The 27848-nt window shown below is 33.2% G+C and overlaps 2 protein-coding genes across 3 annotated transcripts in view; both read left to right on the top strand.

Annotated features, from left to right (window-relative positions):
- LOC126690584 (26S proteasome non-ATPase regulatory subunit 4 homolog) overlaps positions 1-572 on the top strand; it is a 44278-nt gene extending 43706 nt beyond the window's left edge. Inside the window, exon 10 of the mRNA XM_050385789.1 lies at positions 387-572. Within this exon, the coding sequence (XP_050241746.1) occupies positions 387-437 (51 nt within the window). The 3' untranslated portion in view covers positions 438-572. The remainder of the gene's footprint in view (positions 1-386) is intronic.
- The window catches only part of LOC126690583 (alpha-mannosidase), a 55651-nt gene extending 31259 nt beyond the window's left edge, over positions 1-24392 (top strand). Inside the window, exons 1-29 of one of the 2 annotated variants that reach the window (XM_050385785.1) lie at positions 12190-12490; positions 12614-12697; positions 13189-13277; positions 13385-13559; positions 13715-13834; positions 13919-14002; positions 14106-14177; positions 14307-14420; positions 15505-15605; positions 15698-15791; positions 16169-16336; positions 16459-16548; positions 16724-16789; positions 16876-16932; positions 17464-17683; positions 17912-18048; positions 18831-18896; positions 18975-19031; positions 19284-19355; positions 20088-20135; positions 20318-20437; positions 21165-21230; positions 21891-22003; positions 22106-22190; positions 22894-23004; positions 23075-23170; positions 23248-23295; positions 23725-23793; positions 24066-24392. In XM_050385785.1, coding sequence (XP_050241742.1) covers positions 12266-12490; positions 12614-12697; positions 13189-13277; positions 13385-13559; positions 13715-13834; positions 13919-14002; positions 14106-14177; positions 14307-14420; positions 15505-15605; positions 15698-15791; positions 16169-16336; positions 16459-16548; positions 16724-16789; positions 16876-16932; positions 17464-17683; positions 17912-18048; positions 18831-18896; positions 18975-19031; positions 19284-19355; positions 20088-20135; positions 20318-20437; positions 21165-21230; positions 21891-22003; positions 22106-22190; positions 22894-23004; positions 23075-23170; positions 23248-23295; positions 23725-23793; positions 24066-24254 — 3036 coding nt within the window. In that variant the 5' untranslated portion in view covers positions 12190-12265 and the 3' untranslated portion in view covers positions 24255-24392. Of the gene's footprint in view, positions 1-12189; positions 12491-12613; positions 12698-13188; positions 13278-13384; positions 13560-13714; positions 13835-13918; positions 14003-14105; positions 14178-14306; positions 14421-15504; positions 15606-15697; positions 15792-16168; positions 16337-16458; positions 16549-16723; positions 16790-16875; positions 16933-17463; positions 17684-17911; positions 18049-18830; positions 18897-18974; positions 19032-19283; positions 19356-20087; positions 20136-20317; positions 20438-21164; positions 21231-21890; positions 22004-22105; positions 22191-22893; positions 23005-23074; positions 23171-23247; positions 23296-23724; positions 23794-24065 lie in introns of those variants that run through there. The other variant, XM_050385786.1, reaches the window with a different exon arrangement.
- Positions 24393-27848: the final 3456 nt, after the last annotated feature.

Genomic DNA, 27848 nt, shown 5'->3' with positions numbered 1-27848 from the left:
GGATCTAAACACCTGCATTGTGTATGTGAAGAGACTAGCGTATTGTATAATGCAGTAACACATAGCGATATGTTAGAATCCAAATATTTCGAATCAGTATTATTATGATCTTCTACATCCTAGGTCTTTTTGTTTTTTCATTTGGCTATGTTCTTCATAGAGCATTTAGATCAAATGATTATGAAATTATGTCGATACTTCCACATATTATGGGTAAAGTAGAAGACATCTGTATTTTTATCAATGGAATGGGTGCGTTAAGGTCATTTTAATGGACTGGGTTTTATTCAAGAAATGAAATACACAAAGGCACCAAAGGAGGTATTACGATCCCGATAGTTTCTGTACACCCTATTAGTTTCTGGTTTTGTTGTCATTCATTTTAGCCCCAGCAGAAGAATGAAGACAAGGCACCAAAGGAGGAGGAGAAAAAATGATTCTCTGGAGTTGCCTTACCATGCGAGGTATTATTTTCCTGAATGCACTCAGTTCATGAGTTGTTGCTCGCAAGTTGGAATTTGGAAGATGCTTCAAGCTTGGCAACCATCTGGCCTTTTTATTTTTTAATTAAAGTTTGCATTAATGCCTAATTGCATAAAAGAAAAATCTGGGAAAGAAGAATGCTTTTAGGAAAAGAAAGGAGAGCTCTATTATTCTAAACTAGTCGCTAACCCGTGCGATGCACAGGTAAGATACTTTGAAATATCTATTTAAATACATTGTATTCTCAAAGCTTTTCAAAAGAATATGCATGTTAACAACTTCTATCCTTTTCAGCTTCATTACAACTCGTGTTGGAGAGAGAGAGATTGTACCTATCAAAGTATCTGTTTAAACTCCTCTATTAAAAATATTCATCCATTGGATTCATAATAATGCCACAAACCCTACACAATAAACCATATGCTCCAACCCTTTGATTACAGTGATCCTTTAATGAACACTGCTTCTGCCATTAAGGGATCATTCAAATTAAATTTCTTTGTCCAAGCTTTAACATAAGACTACATTTCATCTCGAGCTACTACCCCCAGAATTGAAGCACCTCGACATTTAACCTTGATGAGTCTGTAAACCAAAACATTTATGTCATACTGCTATGTTGCACATATATATTTTTAATTACAAATTATCCTTGCACAAAAAGATCATTACCAGTACTTAATCTTAGCATGATTCTCCATGTAATATAGCAAAGAAACCATTGGTAGATTATCCAGTCCTCTCCAACTATCTTATGGGTCTGTGCATTTATATTACAAATCATTTAACTTGCCTTTATGCTATAAACTTGTAGTTGCTTCTTTTTGCAAATTATGCATGAATAAATATTACAATTATCTACTTCCTAGAATGTTCTCTTTAGATCAACCACACCATGGATCTCAAAGAAGGTGGTATCCTTGACAAATGAAAACAATAACTTGGTAAATGCTTTCATCTCTTATAAACCAATTTTCATTATTGCAGTCTAAACATACATTAACAGCCAAGATAAACAGTAAAGCAAATGAGAAACTAATAAACTACTTAAAAAACTTCTAGCTTAGTTGAGTATTCTCTGCACTTAATTTTGTGTTATTTCCCATCTCCAAGTCATCCAAAGAACCTGTCCCATTAGTGAATAATTCTTCCATTACTTATAAAAATTGTTTAAAGAAGAAGAGAAAGAACTAAATTGTACTACTAACATGCTGTTAAGTCAACAAAATTTTTAAGGGTACCACATAGTTCAACTCCTTCCACATCATGGATTAATTTGATAACATTATATAAAGAAATTATGAACAAAGCATGAATGTAATGATTGATTGATGTTCACCAAATCATACCCAACATATAAAATGGAAATTTATATTTATATTTCTACCGTATTAAAATCTACTTACAAATCACTCTAAGAAAATTCCTTTATTCATGTCAAGGATTTTATAAACAATTTGCAATTATGATACCTCATATTTCTAACCAACTAATTTGTAAAGTTAATTTTTATCAACTGAATATGTCCATTGCATTCATAGCTGTAACTAAGAAATAGGGAGTACTAAATAGTTGAACCCATTTCTCTGCAATCTCTCTGTTCTCCCTATATCCATCTAACTTCTACACGGTATTTTTTTTATTTTTTTACTATTATTTTTTTATATAAATAACAATATTTCATAAAACAAAAGCCCTAGGTACATCAGGAGTGTACATGGAAAGATTTACATCAAGATCAAAAATTACAATAATCAAGCATAACAAAAAGATTAGAGCAAGAAAAAGAAGAGAAAGCAGAACACCAAGCAAACAAAGAGTGGAGGAGGAGAGATTTAATCTCAAGAGTCAACCGTTCCGTTCCCTGAAAGCATAAACCTCTCAAGAGATTTAATCTGACTTCTACACAGTAATCTACACATAAACCTCTCATAAATTAATTGATTTACCTAATAAAGCTGGAGGTTCTGAGATTAGTCCATAGAGATCCTAATTTTTGAAAGGTATTAGAAATAATGCACTGAGATACGGAAAACAAAAGGCACAATATTATAGAAAGTAAATTGACCTTCCTCACTATAATGAAAAAAGCAACCCATGCTCCAAAATAACGTTGAAGCACCCTAGCCAGTAATTTTCCTTCAGATTAAAGTTCAACTTTGACAATTTGCAATCTACACAACAGAACCAAATAAAAAAAAGAAAAAGAAAGGACCATTAAATAGTAAATAATCAAGTTGTGTCTCTCTTCAATAACTACTTAAAAGGTAAAAAATGGAATGCTAAGGAAAAATCTTAAAGATACAAACTTACACACTTATTGTATGGTCCATAAAAAAAGGAAGAGGCCCCCCCCCCCCCCCCCCCAATTTTTCAGATAGTTTGTCATAATTTTTGAGTGGTGTGTTGGCCAAGTCCAATGCAACCTCCATATACAGTTCAAGGAAAAAAAAAATAAAGGCAAGAGAGATAGAGAAAGGGAGTACCTTCAATGGCTTTCAAATTTGGTAGTTATTCATCAATGCCACCACCTTTTCTTGTGATTTGGTATTGTTGCCCTCAGTTCCTACAAATAAAATCAAATGCACTCAATTTGCATAAAGTAAGAAATGGAAAATATTAAGTACTCTAAATGGTACAATGGATTTTGCACAGTGACCTTGCCTAATCATATCAAAATATGTCCAAAGGATCTAAAAGCCAAGAGAAAGTACTCAAATTAAAAACTTTCACCCTTGACCTTAACACTACTTGCTTTGTAAATCAATTTGCTGTATTGAAATGAAAATATTAAATTAACGCGTGTGATGCTCTCAACATAGCTGTGGCAGCCATCCACAATCTTTGGCAAGGAATTAATTCAGTATGGACTATAATAAGAGAACCATAACTATCTTTAACAATAATGCCCAAACCTGCATAATTGGTGGCTTTTTGAAAAAGGTAAGTGCCATAATCATTTTGAGATGAGGAGAAATAGGTGGCTACCATTGCCATGTTTTAGGAGCTGCAGTTATGGGCTAACATTGCAAAACCTAAATAGCTAATGGTCCTAGATTGAAATTTTCATATAAAAAATCCAAATTGCATAGAAAAGTTCCTAATTTTTGCAATTGAAAATAACCCCCCTCCCCCCCACCAAAAAAAAAAAATGATTAACTGCAATCAAGAAATTCAAACTTATAATTTGCTTGGCTAACATGTTCAGAAAGTGACCAAGTCCTTTGCATTGAAATAGCATCCATGCGGTTTAGAACAAACCACCATCTAAAATCTCACTTGCAATGTTATATTAAGTAGCAAATGAAGGACTCATGAAAAAAAATGATTTGTTAATTTGATGGACCCAACTTACCAAAGTTGGCAATTGAATTCCCCATGAAAACTTGTTAGGCCTAAACTTTCAAAAGCCAATCAACATTGAACAATTTGCACTAATGGTTGAATTTATGGAAAATAATGGTTCTGGGGAATTAAGATGTGAAAGACCCAAGATGAAATGATCTATCATGTAACTAAAAAGGCTTCAAAGATTGATAAGTCTGAAGAGGACATTACCTGTACTCTAAGAATTGGAGGTAGAATATGCACAACCATACCAAATGGTAGATTTGATTTTAAGGCATGCAAGTGCTTTGTAATCAACTTCACATGCAATTTCTATTACAAATCTCAACCACGTCTTACATGAAATTCACCTGAACAAAAAGCAGCCAAAATGCCAAAACATTTACAAATTCCTATAAAGTATATGCACCCTAAAAACCAGAAATAAGAAGCTAATGAACATTGGAACCCTTCACTTACTAACCCAACAACTTTTGAGTGTAAATATGCTTTATTAACAGAAAATTTAAAAAAAAAAAAAAAAAAAATCCCAAAGCCAAAGTTTACCTGTAAAAAACAGTGAAAACCATTCAAACGAAACCCAAATAACTCAATATAACAAAGTTTTCAACCTTTTGAGGGAGAGAAAGTACCAATTAGATAGCAAGGACCCAAGGCCACACACAAACCCAATTGGCAAACACAAATTGAATATACCACTATGAATATATATGTAGAGCTTACATAGGTCAATCTCACATACATATACTTGAATAAAACCACAACATTAAAAAGAAAACCAAATTTCCAAAGAACTAATATTGATATCACAATTGACAACAAAATTTAAACGAAATATGTAAATAGCATTGCACGTGCATAAGCAATTGGGTTCCACACATCCAATTCAAAGTTCAGTTTAAGCATTTCTTCAAACACTTGTGCGGCATTAAGAAACCAAAGAAAAAAAAAAGAATTCCAAAAATTGAGAAACTAAATAAAATAAAAATATGCCAGAATTGAAAACCCAAAAGGATTAAAAAATGAAACGTGGATGTTCCAATACCAAACAGAGAGAGGGAGAAAGATTAGGTATTGTTGTCATGATGTACCTTTCTCCATATTCATCTAGCCAATCTGATTGCTAGATGACGTTATTGAAGCTCTTGGTGATGAGCTCTTCAATTGTGTAGTCATGGCACTGCAAGGTTGAAAGATAAGTAGAATTGAAAAATAAAAAACAAAACTAAAAGATACATGGAGACCGTAAAAATTTCACCTTGCGTTAAATACCCTACCTTTGGTTTTTTTGAAACGTCAGCAACTAAAAGGACTTGAACATCTGGAGGAAGGAAGAGCCATGAGAGCCCTGGCATTATGAATCTGAAGTTTGAACTGTGAAGATTTGAAACTGTCTTTGGAAGAGAGAGAGACTGCCGTTAGCAAGCTTGAAACCGTGAAACAGGGGTAGAGCAAAAGATGGGGAGACAGAAAGGGTTTTTTGCCGTTAAAAATTAAAGACCATTCGGCTGGGTTTGGGCTTAATGGTGGACAACATATAGGTTTGGGCTTCATGCTAGTCATCATTAATGTGAGATACAAGTCTATAATTAAGCTATAAAGGTTGGGCTTTATGGTGGAGATAAAGTTAGAGATCATTTTTCTTTTATTAGTATTTTAAAATTTAGGAAATGCATTTTAAATTTTAATAGAAATTTAGGAAAAATGTTGGTAATGACATGGCTGCTGATGTGACTCAATGAGAGGGTAGCAACATTAAATGCTACGTCTCAGCTTTTAGTATTATATAGATTTCTGATGGTATGTTAAATAAGCCACAAACAACAATAAAATAATGAGTTAACTTATTAAGGAAGCTAATCTCCAATGGTTATTAATTGCTTTTAAATGCTTAAATGCGCTGGAAAAGAGAAAAATATAAATAAAAAGCAGAAGTGAAATTGATCCAAATATATGGATAAGACTCAAGTTCACACTAAGCCTAATATTTTAAGATATCAATAAAGGTGAACAATTACAGTATTACTTACAAATACAAGGAGCCTGCTCCAAACCAATGTGTAACATACAATAATACTCACACACACCTACAACAAACCCATAAAATTAATATGAAATATTAGGTGCAGTTTTTCGATATCTTTAATAAATTTGTTAAAATAAGTGTCCAATTCATCAATCACTACAGTAATAATAATTGTAATAACTAATAATAAGCATTTGTCCTCGTCTGTGCCCAGCCTCGTGAAGAAAACCAATGCATGTTTTAGTTGGTTTGGCAGCTGCACAAGCCTCCAAAAAAAGCAAGTGAATCTCTCGTGTTCTCTCTTCTTCTTTTTTTTGGTTAAAAGGGATGATATGCATGTTCTCTCTTCTTTTAGATCAGTTAAGATGATCTGTAAAATATATCACTTTTGTTTATGTCGGTGAAATATGATTGGAAGATTACAATCTTACCTACCAATATCAAAGCTATTATTGGTGATTAAAATTTACATCAATTCTCCACAATATACATTATGCTGCTAGCAGAGGCCATCTAACTAGAACACGCACTGCATAATTAGATGAATATATGAAGGTAAACAAAGGAATCTTCTTGCATGCCAGGCATGCACGTTAAAAAAAAAAGAGAAGAAAAAGAAGCCAATCTTATCCATACAAAAAAATAAAGGGATAATGACAATAGGAAAGTTAAATTATTATTATTATTTTAAAGAATGGACAAACGTTGAGAGTGAGGAAATTGGGCATTCTTAAAAAATAAAAAAAATAAATTAAAAAAAAAACTAAAATATAGTACTTGATTTGTTGATTGTTGAACACGTAAATATTCTACTAACCAAACAATCAAGAACTTGCTAGGAAGAAAATACAAAAGGGAAAAGACACAATCTACTTTGTATGAAAACGTCCCCCCATGATCAAAAAGAGTATTTTGACCAGATGGATCATGAATGGGACCTGAAACACGGACTATTATTTCCTTATTTGAACAATTATATAATGTTTTAGGTATGTATGCCATCTCCCTTAGAGCAGGTAGGTCCCACACTCCCCACAAGTGTGTGGGACCCACCTACTATGAGAGAGATGACATATACACTTGAAATATGGAATACCATCTTCTTTTGTCTAACTTGATTTCATAAATCTCTTTCTTTCTCAACTTGTAAACTAATTGAAATATAATTAATGAAAACAATGTAGAACTAAAATCATAAATTTCGAGTAATTATGAAGAACAAATCCTATAGTTTGAAATCATCTCTAAAAAAAAGAAACACAAATTATTCCTTTAAAAAATTACACAGCCAAAAAAGGAAAGCAAACTTTTTTTTTTTTTAATATACATTTTAACATTTTAAGAAGATTTGAACCTTATATTTACTTAAAATACTAACAAGTACCTATACCAAAAAAAAAAAAAAAAAAAAATCCAACTACTTGTTTTATTTCTATAATTCAAAATCACAGTTAATAATTTAGTATCTCAAAAAAAAAAAAAAAAAAAAAAAATCCTATTTGATAAGTCTTCTTGATTTGCTGAATAATTCAGTGAAGTGGTTTAATCAGATCCTTGTCATTGTCCTCAGTCAAATTGATCACGTTTAATAACTATGTTAAATGCCAAAGGAGACAAAGAAACGAAGAAGATAGGCATAGAGATAACAAATAATTCCTAGTTAAATTAATTGTATTCATAGCTTTTATGTCTAATACTAATAGTCCCACTAATTTGCTAGGAAAGTGGCGCATGACTATTCTTTATGGTCTGTTTGGATTGAGGGGAGAAAGAGAGAATAAAGTAGAGTTAGAAATGACCCAAAATTAGTCTATTTTCAGTTAACTCTACTCTATTCCATTCTTCATCCCTCCCTTTTCAATCTAAATAGACCCTTAGGAAAAATAGTTAAAATGGTTGATAAATGGTCTAAATTAATAAACTATTTTGAATTGTTTGGAAGATTACAATAAATTCTAAAAAATAGGATAATGTTTATTATGAAACCTCAAGCCAGGTTATAATGCAGTTGAAGCCAAAAAAAAACGGAGTTCTTTTAATACAACCATTATCCTTTTGAGTGATCTTGATAATTTTTTTAATTTTCTCATTAAAACATAAAAATAAAATAAAAACAATGGAGTAGGACCTCGTTATGTTTATCTTTACTAACTGTAAAGTTGTGATTTACAAATTTGTATTGTGTTGGCTTTTATTCCGTGCCAAATTTTATTGTAATTTTATTCAATCTTTTGTACCTTATATTTGTTGTGGGAATTTATTGTAAGGGTTGTGTGATAGTGAGAGAGAGTGTGAAGACTCATGCTATTGAAGAATGAAGTGTTTTCGTGGGCAGTTCGCGACTTAGCATCCCGCGAAGTAACTCATGTGCCCTGCACATGTTGGAATGCGAAGAGTCAAGCCAGATGGAGACAGCTGTGTCTCATGAGTATCTTGCAGATAAGGTCTTCCCGGGAGACACCCGCGAGACATTCTGTTCTGCCAGCTTGTCTAGTCTGATACACACTTTCTGTGCCTACACTATTTATACCCACATTACCCATAAATGTAAGAGAGAGCTTCAGAGAGAAAAACTTAGCTATAACACTTGAGAGTTAGAAATTGTTAATCCAACAATTCTCTACACCTTTGTTTGTGGATTTTCCTCATCTCCTACCTCTCAACTTTCATACCATTGAGAGGTCAATAGCCCAAACACTTACCACATCTTTTGAGAGTGTTCAACGAGGTTTTGGTGCTGTTGGGAAACATTGGAAGAAGCCAAGGATGGCAAATGCAACATGGAGCTTGTTGCGGGATCCGGAGAGCTAGACAAGACACGGTTCCGAGAAGCCTTATTGGAGTAGGAACTTGGAGGGCTTAGGTATAGAGGATAAATTAGGCTTAGAGGGTCTCTTGCTTACCCATGAATCCTAACTGATTGTCTAGTGGATCGATTACCGCTTGGAGGGCGGTGAAGAGGTTTTTCGCCGAGTTCTTCGGTTTCCTTTTCGATAACACGTCTCGGTGTTATCTGTGTTTGCATCTCTCTTCCCTACTCTTGTTCATTTCATTTTACTGTTGTGTTGCTTTAAATATAGATTAGAGTAGCTCTCTTGTATGTTTGCTTGCGTTTACACTATTTCGCACTTAGTATTAAATTAGTGTAAAAAACAACCAAGCCGTAATTTGTATTGGGGGTCTAAACGAGCTCTAATGTATTCACACATTTCGAGCTTTCACTAACATCCAATATGTAAAAAATTAAATTATTTTTATGGTTTGGATTTTTTCAACCAACCCCTTAACAAATATGCTGGGCTTCAACCAAGCCAGCCTTTCTAATGATGAAGCTATGGAGATTTCCAAAAGAAAAGAAAAGCCATGATGATTTTCGTATTTGACTTCTAACTATGGTTTTTAAAAATTGGATTGGGCCGGCTGGTCTAACTGAGAACCAGCCACCAATTCGGTCCAAAAAAAATCTCTCAAAACCAATTAAAAATCGGGTTGAACTGAGAACCGGGAGGCAAATCCAATTTTGCCCTTGGGTTAGTTTTTAAAACCATGCTTCGAACTCTAAGTACCTCTCCCATTGAAAATACAAAAAAGGTGCCAATCGGTATTTGAACTACAAAGTTTTTTGTCATACTATGGATGTCGAAGTATAGTATAATTCTTAACCAAACTTTGTTAGAACTAATATAAGTGCTAAAGAAAAGTCTACCCATCAAATAAGTATATATATATATATATATATATTTTTTTTTTTTTTTTGATACAAAATAAGTATTTATTAACCTAACTTATATTTAACCACTCTTTTGGATTAAATGCAAAGTGGCCGTGCCTCTACTATACATCTTGGGCCAAGCACCCCATCAATATGTCCCCTCAGACCTTAGTCGACTTAAGGTGATGGTTTGTTGTTAAAGACTCAAAATTCCCCACTTCATGGTGACTTATATATATCACAAACCTCACGAAAAAAAAAAAAAGTATATACCATCTACAATTAAGAAAAGGAGGGTTATTATTCAGAGCAATTCTTCACATATTGTATGAATCATATCGTATTGTAAAATCGTACGAATTATATGATACATAAACATGTGGGTTTAAATTGAGATTTTTTATTGTTAAATTTGTATTTTGATTTGAGTTCAAGAAGTTGTTAGACTTGTTTTTAACACAAAATTATTGGGTTACTTGATTGAACCCAATAAAGTAACATGTTCATGAGAGTTTTTTTTTCCCTAATAAAAAATTAGAAAATTCAAAATTTATTAAGATAATAAATTGTAATTAGAGAAATATTATTTCAAGGGTAAAACTCAAAGTACACTACTTTAAGGGTAAAACATAATTAAATTTTGATACCTTGGTTGCATTCACGAATAAAACACAAATAGTGTTACTATTTATAAAAACATTTACATTTAATGTAAGCTATTATTTGAATTTAATTGAAAAACATAATTCACTATACACATAGGATATTGAATTTAAGTTTTACCCTTATTTTTATATGCTTTAATAATAACTCCTCATTACAAACATTAATCAAGATATTGTATATGTACCATATAAGTTTTCTAGACCTCAATTTTGCACATTATTAATCTCGCACATTTTTTAATTGAATATAAATTCTATTCCATATTTATACCTTTCATCCATTATTATTTAGGAGAAGACCTTCCATCCATTAGGATCTTTTTTTTTTTTTTTTTTTTGATACAAGATAGAATTCTACTCTAGCCTAATCTAAGTGTATATGTGTGTGAATCTCCTTCCTGGAGACTTGAACCCTGGCTCTTGCCCCCCACACTCCACAAGCACTTATACTTGTGGAGTGACCATCGCACCAAGGGAGTGCGGGGTCATCCATTAGGATCTTAATACAACACAAGCACAATCATAATAAATGTATATTAATAACAATAATAATCATCAAATTTTATATTTATATAAAAAGAAAATCAAGAAAAAAATTATATTTAACACATTCTATATTCATACATTTCATTGGATTCTTGTCATAATTAAAATAAAAAACTTTTAATAACTACCATAATTATTAAAATTTATATTTAGACAAAATATAAAAGACTATAGATAACAACAATAACCAAGAGCTTTGTAACTCATATATATCTCTTGATGTGTTTATGACATCCTAGATTTAAATTCCTCATATATATCTCATTATAGGCTTGTAGCTATCAAAATATAAATAACAACCATAATTATCAATCTTTGTTTTTAGACAAAAAATTTAAGAAGTAACCAAAAAAAAAAAACATATTTTGTTAAATTTTATTGTGTATTGCATTTGCATGAGTTTGCTACTTTGTGAGAGTGTCAATATCAAGATTGACTGTACGTGTACTAACGTTAAACCACAATCCGCCAAGTCTCCCACCCTTTTGAACCTCAAATGTCCATATGATTGGTCATTGGTGTTGCACATAATTATTTGTGTTAACCAGCACCGTAAGTGCTAGTTAACAACACAGTTATTGATAGCTTTCAATTTTTTGGATAACTTTTGACAATTTTTGGCAATTTTTTTTAAGTAAGACACAAAAAAGGAAATGTTAACTAGCATAGTACGGTGCTTGTTAACATTTCCTATTATTCTTACCATAGATTGTGACATCCACAAAATCAAAATCAATATATGGTGGCAATAATCCACATCACTCTTTTCCCACCATTCGATTATATAATCTCACGTAACCGCAATGTCACATCTACGGTCCACATTGGTCCCTATCCTAGGATTGTCTTCATCAAATAATACACAAGTTCAAACACTTCTGGTTACACTAGTTTCTGAGTAGTACGCATTTATGTGCGTGTTCAAAAGCTCTTCTATTTTTTTAAGTTAAAAGTTAATAATTTGCATTTATTATAATTTAGAAATATTTAAAAAAAATCAAACAAATAAAAAAGATAAACTTTAAAAATAAATAGTAATTGTAATTTCTTTTTTGAATGTGAAGAGAAAAAAATTCTAAATTTTAGAAATTTTTTTTTTTAATTCAAAATGAAATTTATTATTTATAGATAGAGTCTGCCATGATATATATATATATATATATATATATAAAAAGTTCAAAATTACATTTTACATTGACATTTGGCAAACTCTGTAATGGAACCTCATCCAATGATCAGTACGGACACTTCATTTCTTGCATTTATAAATCCAATGGCTAGGCCGGCCGGCCAATATTCCCATTGGAGAAACCGATGTTCAAGTCTCATACATTTATATATATATATATATATACTATATTTTTTTCCTTATTTGTCACACCTTGAATTCACAAAACTTTGGTTCTATAAATATTAAACACAGCTAGCTCGCAAACCGAGTAGGCATATTGGTTATCTGAGAAAGTTTTGTTTCAGGTTTGGAAAATGAGACATCTATTTGGTCGTTTAGCTTTCTCTTTTTTTGTGTGTGTAGTGTTTCTCTGTCTTAGTTTGTATGGGAGTGCTAGTGGCAGTTATGTGAAGTACAACACTGGTGGTGGTATTGTGGAAGGCAAACTGAATGTTCATCTGGTTCCACATTCCCATGATGATGTGGGATGGTTGAAAACAATTGATCAGTACTATGTTGGATCAAATAACAGTATCCAGGTCATAGTTCTTCCATCTATGTATTTATGTGTGTAGTTATAAACTTATAATTAAGGTTTGTTGTGAATTTTGGATCATATAAAGACTAATTTTTGTAATGTTGTATGATCTTTTGGAGTATAGGGGGCTTGTGTGGAGAATGTGCTGGACTCAGTTGTCGAATCGTTGCTACGTGATCCAAAGAGGAAGTTTGTGTTTGCAGAGATGGTGAGTTCTCTGAATTGTGTGAGGGGTTTCCGGATTAACTTAATGTGTAGTTGTATAATGGTTAGTGTTTAAGTTTCAATGTTATGATTTGTTTTTATTGGTAAGTTATACACGAACCTAAAGGATTATGAATTCATGACCTTACCTGACCATTGTGAGGTGAGTCGAGGAAGTGACATTTGAGACAAGGATCTTGGCTTTCGATTTATGATGTCACATCAATAGTTTTGACTAAATAGCACGATGTCCTTAATCACATTACATATATTTGATATATACATTGCAATGTAATTGAATATTGACTGATTTTGACTTTTGGTGATTCATGAGTTAAATTTGCAATGATATTGTAAGAATGTCATAATTAATCTCTTAAATTCGTGAAAAATGTAATACATTTGTTTAAGTTGCATTGTTGGTAAATTTTTTCCATATCATGATATTGCTGTTTTCACATCTTTGTTCCTAAAGGAATTAACATTGAATGATAGGCTTTTTTCACTCGATGGTGGGTAGAGCAAAGTGTGGAAACACATGAAACAGTGAGAAAACTTGTAGATTCTGGACAATTGGAATTCATGTAAGACATTAGTGAGCAGCTTGAATAACTTGAATGTGTGTTTGTGAGAGAGATCCAATTTCAAATGCATTTCCATGAATGGTAAACAACCTTTTTTCTATCTGCAGAAATGGTGGTTGGAGTATGCACGATGAAGCAACATGCCATTATATAGACATGATTGACCAAACAACTCTAGGTCATCGCTTCATAAAGGAGCAATTCAATTATATTCCTCGTGCTGGATGGCAAATTGATCCATTTGGACATTCTGCTGTTCAAGCTTACCTACTTGGGGCTGAGGTACACTATTTCATGAGTGTTTATTCACTATTTTGTAAACATTATAATTCTCATATGCTGTGACCAACAACATCTGAATATGTTATGTTTTAAACAGTTTAGTTTCCTTTATACTAAGTAAGAACTGATACATCTTGATTCTTAATTCTCTGTAGCTTGGGTTCGATTCTGTACATTTTGCAAGGATAGATTATCAAGACAGAGCAAAACGCAAGAATGACAAATCTCTTGAAGTTATATGGCGTGGGTCCAAAACTTTTGGTTCATCATCTCAGGTTTGGAATTGTGACCTCTGCACTTTTACCATTCTTTAAAAAGGGCGTTTGAACTCACTATTCACATGTTGGGGCACTTTGCAGATTTTCACCAATGCCTTTCCTGTTCATTATAGTCCTCCATCTGGTTTCCATTTTGAAGTCAATGATGACTATGTGCCCGTCCAGGTTAAATTTTTTCAACAATAGTTACTTTTGCCAAGCATTCTCTGGATATCAGATATTCTTGTGGAGTGTACCACCTTAATCTAGTATATATTGTGAGTTGCAGGATAATCCTTTACTATATGACTACAACGTTGAAAAGCGAGTTAATGATTTTATTAATAATGCCACATTCCAGGTAAAATCTTTGCTGACTAATATCTCTTCAAATTGTCTCTCTTAAGGGTCCTGATAAGAATATAGTTCACTGATGTATTTAGAGCTAAAGGAGACTGAAATATAACAGTTACTGTAAATATATATACAGGCAAATGTGACACGGACAAACCATATCATGTGGACAATGGGTGATGATTTTCGGTACCAATATGCTGAGTCTTGGTTCAAGCAAATGGACAAGTTTATTCACTATGTTAACAAGGTAGAGTCTTAATGAAAATAATCAATGTGTTTACTGGAAATTTGATTTCAAGGTTGCAGTATCTTTGCTTGATTTACCTTCAATTTGATGATTGACATGGTTCTAAACATGAACCTAAGTATTTTGGTGTGGTCTAAATCACAATAACTCCTTATTTGGTCCAGCTTGCCCCTCCCCTGGATATCAAATCCATACTAGTTTCATGACTTGCAACATTTAAAAAATATATATACTGATAAGTATCCCAATTTGTATGATGGCTTTCAATAAAGGTTTATGTTATAATCAATGTGTAATTTCCCTCAAATATAAACTAGATAATTTTCCTCAAAAGCAATAGGTATTAGAGTCTGGGAACTAGCCTCTCTAAATAAATTGGGGGTTAGGCTATCTACCAATCACCTCTTTTAGACCCAGCAAAAGTGGGAGATTTGTGCACTAGGTATGACCCTTGGTATACTAGATAAATTTTCAAAACTCAAATATAGCACTAGATTTGCTAGATAATGACTCTTGATATCAAGACCATTACTAGATGATTTGGATAATGGCTCTAAAAAAAGATTGAGCATTTAAGTTGTGGAATTTTCTTTGATTTCTCCACATATTTATACCACTTCTTTCTCTACTAGCATATTTGAGGTTAAAGTGTTCTTAGAATCTGTGTTAAACCATGCTGCATTTCATGTTCTGTACTAAAACTTATTTGTGAGTTGGTATGTTAATAATTACAACATTTAGCTTGGTACTTCGAAAGATATTATGATTTCCTACCATGATATCAGTAAATTGTGTCTTTCAAGGACACATCTTCTAAATTAATTTCGATAATCTTTACTCTTTGTTTGATACTCTTAGTTAGTCATTGTATAAATATACGTTTATAGAGGTATTCACTTTTTATAATTCTATTCTTATCATTATAAATGGTTATGCATCTTTTCTTGGTATGTATTTTAATTAATTTCAAATTGGGAATGGAGCTTTAGAACATTCTTGTTTTTCTTCCTTTCTCTTTATCAGTTGTTCAATATGTTTCACTTAGTTTTTGTAATCCATATATGAGTGTGGTTAATATTCTCAGGATGGTCGAGTTAATGCCTTGTATTCTACACCATCTGTCTATACTAAGGCAAAAAATGCAGCAAATGAATCATGGCCACTGAAAACCAATGATTATTTCCCGTAAGCATTACTTTTTTTCCTTCTACCTTTAGTTGACTAAGCAATTTAAATTATCTACTGCATTAATAAGCTTCTCTAATGCTTGTTGGCAGATATGCAGACAGGGCAAATGCATATTGGACTGGCTTTTTCACTAGTCGCCCAGCCTTGAAGCGATATGTCCGAATTCTGAGTGGATATTATTTGGTATGACATCAGTGTCACTCTGCCTTGCTGATTATGTTGAGTCAGAATAGATAGGGAGATGCTATTTCCTCCATTCCTGTAAACTTGGTTTTCTGGGTGCAAACAACCTAGCATCTCATGCTACCATCCTAGAAAATCCTGGTTATATATGCTTCGGATTTGGTCTCAAAAGTTGTTCTAGAAAATCCAGGTTATATATGCTTGGGATTTGGTCTCAAAAGTTGTTCACTTAGATAGCAAGAACTCTGCAAGGAACACAAAGATGTGTTCCGTGCAGAGAGAGGATAACTTCTTCCTATCATCAATAGGGCGGAGTTTTCTCATCATTTATTTGGGCTAGAAACATAATGAAGTGAATTTCCTTCTGTTAAAAATAGGCAGCACGACAAATTGAATATTTGGCTGGAAAGAGATCAAAAGGTCCCAACACTGGCAGCTTGGCAGATGCTTTAGGGATTGTTCAGCATCATGATGCCGTCTCTGGCACTGCTAAACAACATACAACCAATGACTATGAAAAACGCTTGGCTTTTGGAGCCTCTGAGGTAGGCTGCTAATCTTCATCTGAATTTGACCTTATGAGTCTTGTTTTATAGTCTTTGCACCGTTGTTATCGAATGATACATTTCTCTAAGCTATCCTTTAAAATGCAATAACTTTTTCATAGACAGAAGCTGTAGTTAATGTTGCCCTATCTTGCCTTGCTAACAACAAATCAAGAGATCAATGTACGACGCCTGCATCTGTGTTTACTCAGGTGGTGTTTCAATGTGGTTCCTAGCAATTTTGCTTCTATATCTATTTTCCTTATATTTTTCTTGAACTTTCCATCATTTGTTATATGTGGCAGCTCAGATAATCAGCTTGCTCCCCCTCTAGCCAAATCCTGATTCTTCTTTTTTTTCTCCCTTTTTCCTTCAATGTTTGAGCAGTGTCAATTACTCAATATCAGTTACTGCCCACCAACAGAAGAAGATACTCCAGAAGGGAAGAGTTTGGTAATTTTTTCTAATCTTTCTAACTGTGGTATTAGATAATGCTTTGTTGGGATTTTTATTCATTATGTATTAATGTTTACTTTCAGGTTGTAGTGGCATATAATCCCCTTGGATGGAACCGTACAGACATTATTAAGATACCAGTGAGTACATGCTTATTTTGTGACTGTGATATCATCTTCTTATTTCATCCAAAAGACATCAAGGGTTCTTCAACCAAGTATACGAGAAGTATACAACAGAAGAAAATCAATAACAACAGAATAATAAAATCCTCAAAAGTATCTATTTTATAAGCTTGAGTCTGACTTTCAAGTTTATGGCATGCTCAAAAAAAAAATTTGACAGTACTTGATTTAATTTATGTTAGCAAAAGTACTTGCCTTTTGAAAATTTGAATTTTTAAATTATTATGCACTGAGCATTTCAAGGAATTGATTTGCTCATTTAGTGTATGTAGTGTAGTGTCTGCTGTGTTCATATATCTTGTTGTATTGTTTGACTTTCTCATTCTACATCTTAGTAATTTAAGTGTCAATTTGGCGTCTACTTGTTCTTTGAAATGCAAAATTTAAACGTTTAGTACAGAAATTTGCTCTCTTTCCTTCCTTTGATTTTGCAAATAGATAGGATGATTACATTTCAGTGTGATCTGAAAGTGGAATAACTGCCAGGTTAACGATGCCAATCTTGTTGTCCAAGATTCTTCTGGCAATACCATTGAGGCACAATATGTAGCTTTAGATCACGTTACAGCCAACTTAAGAATCTTTTATACAAAGGCCTACTTGGGGCAGTCACCAAAACAAATACCTAAATACTGGCTTCTCTTTCAAGCATCTGTGCCGCCACTTGGTTGGAACACTTACTTCATTTCTAATGCATCCGGGAAAGGTATATGTCTGCTTTCTTTTCCCATTATTGAATGCCATTTGGCTTCTCTCTCTCTCTCTCTCTTTTTTTCCCTATTCCCTAAGAATTTTTTTAGGCTGTGAATGCTACTTAACTATGTTGGACTCTTATGAAGTTCATTTACAAGAATGGATTGGCACAGATAGTATAATATTGAGGCTGAACTTATTTTAGTTAATCTTATTTTATATGCACTCCCATATGGTGCAGGGGAAATGAGAAATGGATTTCTTTCAACGATGGACACTCCACAGAATGAGACCATTGAAATTGGACCTGGGAATCTAAAGATGTCCTTTTCTTCGATTTCTGGTCAACTCAAACGTATTTACAATACTAAAACAGGGGTAATTTCTTTCACAGTACCCAAATAGTTGCCTTGAATTTGGATAATATTGGTTGAACCAGTTTTTGTATTATAAACTGCTGAACCAAATGATCCAAATTAGATTGTTGTGGCATCATACTAAAGAATATATATATATATATATATATATATAGATTTAGAAAGTCAACAAGGAGGAGTAATATTGAGACGGTATCTCATGCGCCTGGTGCATGTATGCATGTAGATAATTTATTTTGTCATTACCAAAATCCTCAAAGTCATCCATGTAATACATCAGAATCTGTTTAAGTTGCAAAAGAGGGTATAGATTAGGACTTTGTTTGTCGGGGGAAGCATTAAAGTTGACTTCTTGACCTGTTTGCGCCATTTATTCAATTATTTTTAAACCTTACAAAATTACTTGTTGGTACAATCCAATTTTCCTTCTGGGCTTTTAAAAGAGCGGGATTGTCTCTTCTTGTGTGGTCTGTTATTTAGTTTTGAAGGTTGTAACTATCTGTCTTGCTGTAAAAAAATTATGCATTACCCAATATGATTTTCCATGAATGTCCACAAATTCAATTTTCATATCATTCTATCTTGGGAAGTTGATATTCAATCTTATGTAGATTCAAGAGGAGAAAATTTTTGTTTAGCAGTGATGGGTACTGTTCACTTTCCCTGGGCGTTCTACCTTGTTCCACCTAAATATATTTAGTTTGTTTCATTCTACTACTAGAGATGCTTCAGAGACTATTTTAGTTAAACTGAAAATTGTCTTTAAATGATTGTCATGGCCAGGTCGATGTACCAGCACAACAGAGTTATCTCTGGTATGCTTCAAGCCCAGGTTATGTCGATCCCCAGGTATGCAAAATTTATGCAGGTTTGGAAGTAATTATGACTGGATTCAGTGATATGATAATTATATTGTCTCTCTTACAGGCTTCTGGTGCATATATTTTCCGGCCTAGTGGCCCTCCCAATAATGTTGCAAGATCAGTAAGCCTTCTTTTCCCATTGTCACTCATGCTTGCCAAATGTCCAATCACTCACCTGTGACATGTGAATAGAATTAAATAATAAACATGCGTTAGAAACTAATAATGTACTCAACTCAAATCAACAAAACCTTTCCTAACTATTTGGGGTTTGCTGCACTGGATGCTATTCTACTTTTTCTTGTATTTGTTCTAATAATATCTGTTATATATGGTTTCCTTTATATTCTAAAAGTAATTTGATATGCTACAGGTGCCCTTGAAGGTCATTCGTGGACCATTGGTTGATGAGGTTCATCAACAGTTTAATTCATGGATATACCAGGTTATCAATTTGTTTACATGTTTGGTTTGTCAAGTGCAATCTGTTTTGCATTGTCAGGTTATCAATTAGTATGGTGCTTGTACTTTTCCCCATAATTCCGCAAGTTGTATTGTGATCTAGAACTTTTAGGCACTATAACTATGGCTATGTTATCCCCTACTATTTTTGAACACTTAGTATGATTGTTGCAAATCACTGTGGGATATGGGATGTTAAACTCACTTGTCCACCATAATCTAGACAGGAGGACATGGCCTTTTTTTTTGTCTGCAAATTCACCATATTGAGTGAGCTGCAAAAGACAATTGTTGTGAAAAATATCCAAAATAATAAAATAGCAAGCTCCACAAAGAAAGTTTTATTCTGGTATTCTCACACTAGCTCACATATTAGGACAAGATTTATCTTCTGACATTCACACTCTTAAGCAAATGCTATACTACCACTTTAATTTATAGGGACTTTCATACCTTCATATGTCTCTTATTAGCATGCAAGATTACCAATCATACATAGAAATTATTACATCTTTTTATATATTTTAAAATAGTAATATGAAATTCCAAAACCAACAAAGAAATCTCTAAACTTACTACCTTATGATTATGACCCAGTGACAACTGTTTAATAAATACATTAAGTGTTATTGTTATTCTTTATTTATATACTTCAATGTTTTGTGTCTTCCACCATCTATGTCATGCTTATTTTTACTGGTGGTTTTTTTATTAGGTCACCAAACTTTACAGAGACAAGGAGCATGCAGAAGTTGAATTCACTGTTAGTCATAGAACCTTTCTTTTTCTAAAGATTTTGATGAAAGAAACACCTTCTATACATTTTAACTATGTAAATAATAGAAAACTGTGGCCAGTAATGATTTCTGTTTACTGCATGTAAAGTAAAAATTGTCTAATCTTTCTGAACTCAAATTAAGTGGCTTTGACAAATCTTATTTGCAGATTGGTCCAATTCCTGTGGATGATAGTGTTGGTAAAGAGGTCATCACGCGAATGACAACAAATATGGTCACTAACAAGGTGTTTTATACTGATTCTAATGGAAGAGATTTTCTAGAGCGGGTATGAGTCATGACTCTGTCTCACACACCATTTTCCTCTTTAAAAAAAAAAAATATATATATATATATATATATATATATATTAGGGAACCCTTCATGTAGTAGTGCTACTTTCAGCTATAAGCTTCAGAGTATCCCAACCTGGCCACAGGTTGGGACTCAATGGAGGGTAGATTTATGTATTTTTCCTTTTCTTTGCTAGGTAGGAAAATTTAAATCCTAACTCTTGAAGATTTTCATTGATTTATGCATGTTTGTAGGCCTCAATTCTGTGAAAAGTTTTTTGATTTTTTAAAATAAATTGAAGTCCTAGGTAATGTACTCTCTATGGATACAGATCTGTTCTTGGTTCTCTCTGGCATGCAAATCATGCAACAAATATAAACTGTTATATTCTAGTCCTCTTGGCTGGCTGATCATAGCTTCCAAATAACACATTTGTCCAGTTTTATGCTAAGTTTCCTTTAAAGAAGTTAGCCAATGAATTTCAGTTCCTCAAAATTATATCTCTAGAATATCATTGTAGTAACATCTTTTCACAGTAAAATCCTCTCTTCTTTCCTTAACACCCCCTTCTCTTTCTTTCTTTTTTTATTTTTTATTTTTTATTTTTGAGTTCCTGCATTTGCAGAGTGTAAAACATTAAGAGTGTTGCCCCCTTCAATGGAGTTTAATGTTCTCAATGTTTATTGTGTTGTAACTGGAAATCTATGGTCATAATTTTGCAGATTCGTAATTATAGAGCAGATTGGCCACTTTCAGTTAATCAACCTGTAGCAGGAAACTACTATCCAGTAATCTTCTTAATACTCTATCAATTAACATTAACCATATATGTGTAAAACACTAGCAGCACTGGATTATTTTACTTGGGGGTGCATTAGGAAAAATGCATTATTAATGAATTAGGCTGCATTGTTTGAACTTACAAGGATCTTGTTAATTCTTGATCCTGACAATCCTTATGAGTTTTTATTTTTTATTTTTTATATTATAATTTTTCATTTTGAGATTAGAGTTGACTCGTGGTTTCTAATTGCATTCAAAGATCAAGAATTCGAACTCTCTGATTTATAATTTTCTTGATGTCTATATCGGTCCTATCATTTAAATATACAAATATGAAACAACATTCGAACATAAGACTATAACTCCATGTCCACATATAATAATGCATGCGTGCTGTAGGTGTGTGGTTGGCTGGTTGTGAGGAGAATTTTCCTCTTGAATGGTTAATCACACAGCACCTAGCCTAGGCTACTATTCACTTTTGAAATGCATGAAGATCAGGGACACATTTAAGGCCAATAATTATATTCGGGCTCTTTAAAATTAAATATGGTTTTCTTAAAAAGTAATCAAGAGGCTCCCACCTGTTCTTTCTCATTGTGTTTAATGACTAAAATAACATTAATTCTGTAATGGTAATCGTCTTCTTCTTCTTCTTTTTTCAGCTTAATCTTGGAATTTATACCAGGGATAATAAATCTGAATTATCAGTCTTGGTTGACCGTGCAACTGGTGGAGCCAGCATTAAAGATGGAGAAATAGAGCTAATGCTCCATAGGTTCAAATTTCATATTTTCTTGCTGTTTAACATTCAGGTTAAATTTGTGTTTTGGTTTAGATGTGGGCATGCTAAGCTGATTATCCTTTCTTTTCATACAAGGCGTACAATCTATGATGACTCTAGAGGAGTGGGTGAAGCATTGGATGAAAGTGTGTGCGTTGATGAATCATGTGAAGGATTAACGGTATGATAGCACATAGAATGAGTAATTTATGCTTTTGAATTACCATTTTTTTCTACACTTATCTCTATGTGAGGATGGCCATATCAAAATGTAAAGAAATGAATGAATTTCATTGAGGAGTAATAGAATAATCTAATACATTGATCTCTGTTATATATAGCTTTGTTCTCTGTTATCCACTGTAGATTTCTTCCTGCTCTTCTAATATTTTCCAAAAGATGCATTCAATATGATGATTTCGTTCTCAATTAAAAAAAAAAAAACCAATACATCCTGATTTAATGCTATAACTTGATTACCACACACTGCCTCTGCACGATAGAAGGCATGGGATTTCTTAATTGGTGTTAAATACGTACATTTTCTTTTTATATATAATCTTAGAAAGTTTACATGTCTAATTTATTTAATCTTTACATGCTGGCCGGACTTACAATGAGTGTGCTTTTTCCATTGGATTAATTTTGGAGTTGAAAGCTTTTTGTTCAAACTTGCATGTTTTTGATTCTCTTTCTTACTTTTACTTTGATTGTAGGGTTGTTATTTGTTATGTATTAGTGCCCAAGGCTTGCTGAAATTTTGCCAGCAAAAGTGCTTTTTAGTATTAAACCAATGGCCATATAATTCAACTGCTTCAAAGATAGAAAATGACTCAATTGTATTATCCATAATCCTGATTTCTCATTTGATATCTTTCATACAGGTTCGTGGAAATTATTATGTAAGCATTAACCAGGTAGGGGCTGGAGCACGCTGGCGCCGAACAACTGGCCAAGAAGTGTACTCGCCTCTTCTTTTAGCTTTCACACATGAGGTATGGCTGGATTGTTGTTTCGGACGTTATCTTCATAGCTGGTTTACATACTAATATAATTAATGTTCAGAAGTTGGAGGACTGGAAAGCATCTCATTTGACAAAAGCAACGGCCATTGATCCAAACTACAGCTTACCTCTCAATGTTGCTTTGATTACTCTTCAGGTTTCTATGTTTACTCACTGTAGAATAAATTGAGTTTTTGATTCTCTCTTTCTTTCTCCCTAACACTAATGTTGCAGGAGTTGGATGATGGAAGTGTGCTCCTCCGTCTGGCTCATTTATACGAGGTAAATTATAAAAAGCATAAGCTCCTCTTTGTACTCCAATTGATGTGAACCAAGTATGAGTAAAAAAAATCTCGCGTGGGATGGGTACATGCACCCATTGTCTCACTAACATGTGGGTCCATGTGATCTCCATGTGGATCACATGGACCCACATACCCACATAGACCCACATGTCAGTGAGACAATAGGCGCATGCGCCCGTCTTACAAGATACCATCTCTTACGAGTGACTCTTAGATATGTGTCAACTTAAGAGGCTCTTCTCCCAAGTCATACATACAATATCCACCAAGCCTCAGTCCAAACATGACATATCCTACATCTTTTTTTCATTTTCTTTTCCTGGGCTCTAATATAATTTCCTTCCATGTTGCTACGTCAAATATGTAGTTCTTATATACTTTTTGGTGTTGGTGAAAATGTATTCAGGTGGGTGAAGATGCTGAATATTCAACACTAGCCAATGTTGAACTGAAGAAGATTTTTGCTGGGAAAACGGTATGTCTAATTTTTTTTTTTTTTTTTTGAGAAACCGGTATGTCTGATTTCTGCCTAGTGTTATTGCAGTAATTTTCATCCTAACAAGGTAGTAAAAGTATGGTCCCAGATCATTCTCTATGATTAAATCATTTAATCTGAAACAAATACTTGGGAAGACACAAACACAAAAAACTGTTATTAACATATATTTTGGAAGAGAGGATAAATCCGAAAAGCCATGTTATGAGGGTGTAAAATATCAATGTGATTATTAGTTTTTGAACTTTCAGATAAAGGAGGTGAAGGAAATGAGCTTATCAACAAACCAAGAGAAGTCAGAAATGAAGAGGATGACATGGAGAGTTGAAGGGGACAGCAGAACGGAACCTAACCCAATTAGAGGCGGTCCAATCAACAATTCAACTCTTGTTGTTGAGCTTGGTCCTATGGAGATTCGTACTTTTTTGTTGAAATTTTAGCAGATCTATCATCGTTGTATAATTTGAACAGGACACAGGAAATAATATTTTTATGCTGTGTTGTATGCCTGTATCAACAAGACAACAAGTCTAGAGTTAAAAAATAAAAAATAAAAAATAAAAATAAAACTTATATCACTAGGTGTTAAATTATTATTGATCGATAAATAAGCAATGTTTGTAATATGTTTAAATGAGAATTAAAAGACAATATCGAATAGCCTAGGTAAATATTTAGAACTCAATAACTAATTTTACGGCTTAATCACTTTTTACTTTTAAACTAGCAATTAGTCCAAATATAAGTGATTAATCAAATTTCATATTGCATGCATATTAGCATAAGAACTAAAGCATAAATAGGGCAAGTTTAATGTGGACGATAGTTTTTGGCCAAAGAATGTAGAGTTAGTTTTTGCTAGAAAAAAAACATGGTTGATAGTTAATGGTATACAAGTTTACTTTGTCCCAATATTTGCTTGGTTTTAAGATATAATTTATTTTTTTAAATGAACAAATTCAAAAAAAAAAATTTTGAAATGAAAATGACTTTACATATTTGCAATTTTTTTTTTTTGAAACATTTACAAATTTTTTTCATAATCACTTTACATAAATTTTTTTTCATAATCACTTTACATAAATTAAAATTTTTTTTTCTTTTGGATGTAATTTTTTTTTAATGAATCATTATTATATTCATTGATTTTTTTTTAACATAGAATTTCTCTTTTCTCAAAAGGACAAGTGTCATTTAAAAAAAAAAAGTGTTTTAAAAATTAGATAAATGAGCGAGTTTTTTTTTTTTTTTTTTTTTTTTTTTGAGAAACCTTCATCTGAATTAATTAACTAAAATCAGCCAAAATCGGCTAAAAGTGCATCATTGACTTGTGGTCGAACATCCTCCATCCACACAGAGAAACCAACAATATGTCTTGCATATTTTGCTAAAGAATGAGCTACTGAGTTGCCCAATCTGCGAGTGTGTGAAAAAGAAATACAAGTGCAGGAATGTAAGTAATGCTTAATAGAGGAAATTAAATGGCCAAAAGAAGAGAAAGATTCTTCCTCCTTTCTTAAGGCAGAGATGACCACCTTTGAGTCTCCCTTGACAATAAAAGAGAATAGGTTGAGGTCCAATGCTAAGGTGACAGCTCGGACTGCTGCTAATGCTTCCGCTTCATCTAAAGAGGATGGGAGCTGAATGTTTTCTACCAAGGAGGCAATGACCATCCCATGCGAATCACGTACAACCACTCCTAGTCCAGCCTCGCCCTTATCCTTAAACACAGTTCCATCAAAGTTGATCTTCAATAAAGGTGAAGGAGGAGGCTCCCACTTGGGTGGTTGCCTTTGTGGCCGAGGCTAAGGAGTAGAAATAGCTGGTTGAGCTTGAGTGAAATCTTGGAGCATCTGTTTGGCTGAAGGGAGAACTTGAGAGAGCGGATAAGGCTTGTTGCTTGTTCGGAGCTAGTTGCGCCTAGACCAGATCGTCCACGCCAAAACTGCAAACAGTTCAGGATCCCTACCATTCTCCAACACGAAACTTGCTAACTCATAGAAGTTTGTAAACTTTTTTGACCTGCAAAATAGCCATAAAGTGTCAGCTTCCCAAATGGCCGAAAGATTAGCGCAATCCCACAGCGCATGGACACCATCTTCTGCTTTCAAATTACAGTGGCAGCAAATGTCTTTGGTTAAGACTTTCAGACGAACCAAATTAGTCTTAACTGGTAAAGCTTCCTTACACGCCCTCCATAGGAAGTTTTTAACTTTGTTTGGCACCGAAAGCCACCTTATCCAACGCCAAACACTTGGAGAATCCGTCTGAGCTTGAAGAGAAGGCAGTGAACCAGCTTTTTCTTTAACAAGGAACCTATAACCCGACTTCACCGTATACACTCCATTGGAAACATGGGGCCATATGAGTTTGTCTTCAACGTTTGTAGGGCTAAGTGGGATTTTTAGTATCAAGTCAGCTTCCAAAGGAGCAAAGAAACCAGCCACCACATCCCTATCCCAGCTTCTACTCATTGGGCTGAATAGGCAGTTTACTGTAGCTTCATGTAAATCGCCAATGACTGGAGATAAGACCCTCAGGTGCTCTAAGCTAGGCAGCCAAGGGCAGTCCCAAATCTTGATAGATTCTCCATTACCCACTCTCCAACGTGCTCCTCTCCACAACACCTCCCTGCCCTTAAGTAAACTACTCCAAGCATACAAACCACTAGCACACTCTGGGGCCTCCATGAAAGAACTGTCCGGATAAATGAGCGAGTTGGATACATAGAACAACATAGATGTATTATATAACCCTTCTAGGCTAAACGAGTTATAATTAAAGAACTCATTTGGTTTGAGTGGGTTTGACCATATCATTTGGTGATTTGTCTTTTTAGTTATTTGTTACTTTATTATTGGCCCACTTTTACACATTGCTACAATTGCATATTAACACATTACAGCTGATATGCTCCCATATTAACAATTTACTTTATGCTTTGGTCCCAAATCAATAAGTTAAGGGGTACAAAAGTTTTCAAAAAAACCTTCTAAAAAAAAAGTTTTCAAAAAAAAAAAAAAAAAAAGAGAGAGAGTAACCGTTGTTAAGATGGTAAGTTGTTAATGGTAGTGACAAAGTAATGTCAATTGCAAGCCCTAATAAAACCAATAAAAAAAAAAAAAACTATCAATTCGGATGATACGAAAATGGTTGTGTTTGTAGTATTACGCCCTTTCAATTTAAGAACTCTAGAAAAAAAATGTCTCCCTCCTAATTTTTTTTATTTTAAAAAACCAAATATTTACAATAATGGAACCTTCAAAGATAAAATGATCTTTTATCTGAGAATAAATATATAAGCATATTACACAGAAAATATAAACGTTCAATTCACATTTAATTTAATATAAATAAATCTTTTTGTCAAGAGCTTGTAGTTCGGTAGGTCCCAATCCCTCATCCCTTTTTTTGCAATTATCGAATTAAAAAAAGTAAGCCTTTAAATTATTTAATATTGTCATAGCTAATAGGAAGTCATCTAATTAAAAGTTATAAGGTTAAAATTTTCAAAAAAGAAATTGATTCAATAAATCTATTACTCCACGTATGTATACATACTGAAAGTATCATAGTAGCACTAGGTTCTTCCCAAAAGAATCTCCAAACCTTATTTGATTAAATTAAACATAATGTGCTTGTTGGGCAGTATAATTTTTTCCTCAAACAAATAAAGGTAAAATCAAGTACTTATTAATTAGGTGTGGTGGTTAATGAAAATGCATTGGATTCTCGAAGAATTGCTACAGTCAATTGATTTATTATTATTTTTTGGGTTGTTTTCATAGCTGAAGCTTGTTGCGCAACAAAATCTTTAAAACATAATTGTGACTCATGTCTATTTCTTTATGGTTTTCATTTAAGGGTACTATTAATTAGTGTTGTTAGGGCAATTATTAACAAATTATTTTAGGGAAGTTTTAATACAACTTTTATAAGAAATCGGTCAAAATATCAATCATTTTTTTTTTCTTCCTAAAATCACTATAAAAAACTGGGGCCATTGCAATGTTTTTAAACCGCGGCTACAATCC

This window comes from Quercus robur, chromosome 6 (genome assembly GCF_932294415.1).
Source record: "Quercus robur chromosome 6, dhQueRobu3.1, whole genome shotgun sequence".
Classification (NCBI taxonomy): Eukaryota; Viridiplantae; Streptophyta; class Magnoliopsida; order Fagales; family Fagaceae; genus Quercus; species Quercus robur.
The sequence above is the reverse complement of the archived record's forward strand: the minus strand, read 5'-3'. Positions and strand labels throughout refer to the sequence as shown.